This window comes from Mastomys coucha, unplaced genomic scaffold, assembly GCF_008632895.1.
Source record: "Mastomys coucha isolate ucsf_1 unplaced genomic scaffold, UCSF_Mcou_1 pScaffold3, whole genome shotgun sequence".
Classification (NCBI taxonomy): domain Eukaryota; kingdom Metazoa; phylum Chordata; class Mammalia; order Rodentia; family Muridae; genus Mastomys; species Mastomys coucha.
In genome coordinates this window covers 46,173,069-46,178,140 of record NW_022196909.1, presented here as the reverse complement: position 1 = coordinate 46,178,140, position 5,072 = coordinate 46,173,069, and the positions used below count along the sequence as shown (strand labels likewise).

At 48.7% G+C, this 5,072-nt stretch overlaps 1 protein-coding gene across 11 annotated transcripts in view; it reads left to right on the top strand.

Moving 5' to 3' along the window:
* Positions 1–529: 529 nt before the first annotated feature.
* CUNH6orf89 (chromosome unknown C6orf89 homolog) overlaps positions 530–5,072 on the top strand; it is a 33,624-nt gene continuing 29,081 nt past the window's right edge. For 2 of the 11 annotated variants that reach the window (XM_031346869.1, XM_031346864.1), the window contains exon 1: positions 775–1,537. Coding sequence is in view for 1 of the 11 variants with exons in the window: in XM_031346860.1 (XP_031202720.1) it covers positions 1,530–1,537 (8 nt within the window). In the remaining 10 variants the exon portion in view is untranslated. Of the gene's footprint in view, positions 684–772; positions 1,538–5,072 lie in introns of those variants that run through there. The other 9 variants (XM_031346873.1, XM_031346872.1, XM_031346870.1 and 6 more) reach the window with 9 other exon arrangements.

Here is a 5,072-nt window from a genome sequence, read left to right as displayed (position 1 = left end):
CTAACATTACAGACAGTTGGGACTGAGAAATGTGGCCTCCAATGCTGACCGCCACTCCCTAATCTGTGAGAGAGATCTGCAGTTACCCAGCTCCATAAACCTGTTTGGCTGGTCCAAGGTCAGGTGTTGGGAGAATGTTGACATTCCAAGTAGAATTGTCGAAGCAGTTTCCTAAGAGGACGACAGTTCTTAGTAATGCTTACCGCAGAATCAACAGTCAATAGATAGAAACGAGTAAGCCAAGTGTCAATGTGAGTGAACTGAGTCAGTAAGTCCAGACCCCTAAAAAATTATTATTACTATTCTATTATTACTATTGTTACTATTATTGTTGTTATTGTTGTTATTATTATTATTATTAATTTATTAAGAAGTCTACGACCGAGAAGGCGCAGTACCGCCACACGGACGCCAGGGGGCGCGAGAGCACAAGCTTTCCAGATACCGCGAGAGTCGCCCCGCGGGCCTCGCCCCCCCACCCGCTTTCGGAACCCTCTTTCGGAACCCGGGGCGCGCCGAGCTTTTCCTTTGTGTTCCGGGGGCCCGGCCCGGGCGGCGGCGCGAGGATCACTTCCGGGTCGCGCCGCCGGAAGCAGGAAGCGGTTGGCTCCGCCCCCTCGCCCGGAGGCTGGTGTCCCCGAGGCGGGAGGAGCCCGAGAGGGCGCGGGCCCGCACGTGAGTGAGTGAGTGCCTGGGGCCCGAGGCCGGGAGGGGGGAGGCCGGCCGCCCTGCGCGGCCGCCGCTGCCTCGCGCCGCCCTCCCCGCCGCCGCCGCCAGCTTGCCCCTCCGTCCGGCGCTCTGCTGGCTGACAGCACCCCGGGCCGCTCCGCGCGGGGAGGCTCGGCGGAGAGGGGTTAAAAAAACGGGGACCGGCTCTGCTCGAACTTGGTTCGCAGACGTGGCGGCCGTGTCCGAGAGAAAGCCCTGACCCCGCTCGCCGACCTGTCACGGAGACCTTAGCCCCGGGATAGGAGAGCCGGGCCATCCCTCACCCCTTCGTAGACATCTTAGCCCAGCTGTGAAGGAGGCAATAGTTAGTTTGGTTTTCCGAGACAGGGTTTCTCTGTGTAGCCCGGCCTTATTTATTTATTTATTTATTTATTTATTTATTATTTATTTAAACGTGAACTTAATGTGATGAAACCTGGCGTCTCAGATTTCAGAAAGGGATGTGGCGTACTGACCCGAGTAAAAGAATTGTTTGCAATGGCCGGTCAGTCCAAGAAAAAAAAAAATCACCTGCCCGGTGTGTGTTTCATCGCATTTTAAGTCTTTAACCTTGGAAGGCCACATGTCGTGAGAAGGCTCTATCAGAAACACACATTGTCATTTTCACATTAAGTGCCAGGCTTAATGGAAGAACAAATTTCACAAAGCCGTGGGTTCTGTTGGCCTGCAATTTTTTTTTTTTTGCCAAGAATAAAAGATTTTCCTTGACAGCTGGCCATCGCCGGAAATAGAATGTATTATTCCAGTCGTTATTGGTGATATTAACTCTCGCCCGAGACTACACATCCGACGGTGATTATATGTCTAGGTAGGCTATTGAATAGCTAGCTGCCCAGGGGATAAAGAGGCTACAGGAGGTCAGAGAGGCCTTAGACAGTGTTACAGAAGTAAGGAGAAAGACAAGTATTCAAGATTAAGATGTGAAGGCTTTGGAGCTGAGGGAGGCCCCGAGCTAGACCTCACCATTGACGTGAGCTTCGGGAACGGGTGGCCTCATCAACAGTGGCAGGGAGGGGAGGATCTTGGGGGCTTGAGCTCCAGGGATTGGTAGGAGTTCTCTTCTGTCAGCCCTTAATGAACACGCTCACGGTCACGTGGTCGGTGGCGGGCCGTTGTCATTATAGCTTTAGAAGTCTTCAATGGGGTCGAAGTGAGGGTGTTCGATCGATGCCGCATTCTAGGGTAGATGATAAGTTGTTTTTATCTAGTGTGTTTGGTAATGGTTTTCCCGGTATGAATTTAGTACCCTTATGTGTTCATAGAGTCCTAATTTATTTTGATAAGTTATGGTTGGTTGGTTTTGTTTGGTTTCTCCTCCCTGGCTAGCCTGGAATTCAATGTGTAGACCAGGCTGGCCTCCAACCTGCTTCTGCTTCCCAAGTGCTGGGATTGAAGGCGGGTGTCACCATATCTGGCAGCTTTGATAGGCCTGCCTATAGGTGGAAAACCCCATTAACTTTTCGAAGTAAGTGGTTGTCAGTCTCGTTCTGTGTGAGAGACGCTAACGGGTAGTGCTGCCCTGTGCACAGTGAGGTGCGTCGTGCTCTTCCTGCTTCTGCATTCCCACTTAAAACAGAGCCAAATGCTGCTTTTATAAAATGGAGCCACGCAGGGCAGTGTGCAGCCTGAAAGCTGCTGTTGCACACAGTATGTTGTAACACATAGCAAGGCACACACAGCTTACAACCCCACACACTTTACAATCTGAAAGCCTGCGTAGCCTTGGTATGGAACGCTCTTTAGTCATGGAGCACTTGGTAGTAAAGGTTGCTCCTACATCCTTCAGAGCTTTCTGAGCCTTCCCATTGCTCACGGGGCACTTCCCCGTGATGCTGCATTCTAGGGTATGTGCACTAGATCCACTGTGCACAGGGTGGATCTCTTTACAGACCTCTCTCTCATTGGGTTAGCTCAAAATTGACTTGTTTCAGTTTCTCTCTTAAAAACACACAGGGAATGGGGGTGTGGCTCAGTGATTGCTGTGCACCAGGCACTGTTCAGGTCCCAGTACTGAAGGGAAACACCGCAGATTAAAACTTAAGTCAGGCATGCTGATGACTGACTGCCTTTAATCCCAGCGCCTGGGAAATAGACTACATGAAACTATCTTTTTTGTTTTGTTTTGTTTTGTTTTTTTAAGACTGGGTTTCTCTGTGTAGCCCTGAGTGTCCTGGAACTCACTCTATAGACTAGACTGGCCTCGAACTCAGAAATCCGCCTGCCTCTGCCTCCCAAGTGCTGGGATTAAAGGCATGCGCCACCAATGCCCAGCATGAAACAATATCTTAAAACCAAACCACTTCTGAGACCCCAAGGTCCCTAAGTATACATATACGTGTGAGCATCTACATACACATGTGTTTGTGTGGAAAGGTTCACCTTTGCTGCCTTGCAGTTTGGGCTGAATGTTCACACACCCCAATTTTCATACCAGAAAGAGCCAAACTCAGGTCCTGAAATAGCAGCAACCGACTTCGTGACTGAGCCCTCTCTGCAGCCATTCTCCAGTTATCTGTGCTGAAACCTCCTCTCTGCCTTGGATCATTTTTCTGTGACCCAGTTTGAGTGTCTGTCCTCCCCGTCTACTGTCTGACACACAGAGAAGGGGAGGGTGCTCCCCTCTGTGCTCCCCTCCAGGCCTGCTGCTCACTGAAGGTCTCCAGGCTGGAGCATAGCAGAAGGAAGGGCACTAGTGAACTTTGAAACAAGGGTTGGAAATGGCTCGGCGGGTCCTTCCTGTCCTGTGGATTTGTTCCCTCATCAGCTTCTTGGATTTTTTTTTCTTTTTGTGCTGTTATTTTCTCTATTTTCTTAAAAACTTTTTAAAAGTTATTATGTGCATTGGAGCTGGAGTTACAGACAGTTGTGAGTCACTCTGTGGGTGCTGGGAATTGAACCGGGATCCTCTGGAAGAGCAGGCAGTGCTTCTAACTACTGAACCATCTCTCCAGCCTCAAGTTGTTGTTGTTAATTCCTATGAATGTTTGTGATTCTGAGTGAGCGTATGTACCGCATACATGTAGGAAGCCATATGAGGGTCCAGGCCCCCTGGAACATAGGGGCGGGGTCTTAGGCAGTTGCAAGTTGTTGCCTGGTTCCTTAGACCCAAGCCCAGGGCCCGTGAAGGCTTAGTAAGTGTCTTAATCACTGAGCCGTCTCTGCAGTCTGCGCTTTCTCCATTACTCTGCTTTGGAGAACTCACAGTGTGGTTTGGGAAGAGATGGAGGAGGAAGAACAGATCGATGGGTGCTGTGAGGTTCAGAGGACAGAGTCTGTCTAGGGTGAAGGCTCAGAAAGCTCACTTGTTGACAGAGCACTGGAAGACGGGCTTTTTAGGAAGATGGCTGTGAACTAGCATGGAAATGGAGATGGTGAGGACGGGAAAAACAAGGGGGCACAAGGAGGTGGCGACCAGACCAAGCCGGCTGGGGTAGGTTTTAGACTTCATCTTATAGCAGTTATTAGTGAGTGTTTCATTTACTTGGATATTAGAACAAGTTTTACGTGTACTATTGCATAACCCTCAATTGGAGTCGCTATAATTATTCCCTTCCCCTCTTTTTTGGATACAGGGTCTCATGTAGTCTAGGCTAACCTCAAATTTGCTATGTAGTTGAACCCTTTTTTTTTTTTAAGATTTATTTGTTTGTTTGTTTTGTTTTATTTTTCCAGAGAGGGTTTCTCTGTGTAGCCCTGGCTATCAAGGAACTCACTCTGTAGACCAGGCTGGCCTCGAACTCAGAAATCCACCTGCCTCTGCCTCCCAAGTGCTGGGATTAAAGGCGTGCGCCACCACTGTCCGGCTTATTTTTTTATTTATATGAGTACACTGCAGCTGTCTTCAGACACACCAGAAGAAGGCATCAGATCCCATTACAGATAGTTGTGAGCCACCATGTGGTTGCTGGGAATTGAACTCAGGATCTCTGGAAGAGCAGTCAGTGCTTTTAACCGCTGAGCCATTTCTCCAGCCTCATAGCTGAACTCTTAATCCTTCTGACTCTAATTCCTGAGTGCTGAAATTTTAGATGTGTTCCCCCCCCTCTGGTTTATTTGCCCTATCTTACAAGTGAAAAATTCTAAGATGTAAGGAGCATATGAATAATTAGAAGAAACTAGATGAATCCAGGTTTTTCCAGCTCTAGCTCCTATGTCCTTAGCAACCATGCTAGACTGTGCCCTAGAAGGATGTAGGGCGTCTTGAAAGTGCGTAAACCTGACCCACTGTTTAGAAAAAACACCTGTCAATAAGAAAAAGGTTAGGCAAAAGACAAGGACTGGAAACACAAAGATGAACGTTATCTCTGTGATAGTCCACAGTGGGTTGTTTTTTTTTTTTTTTT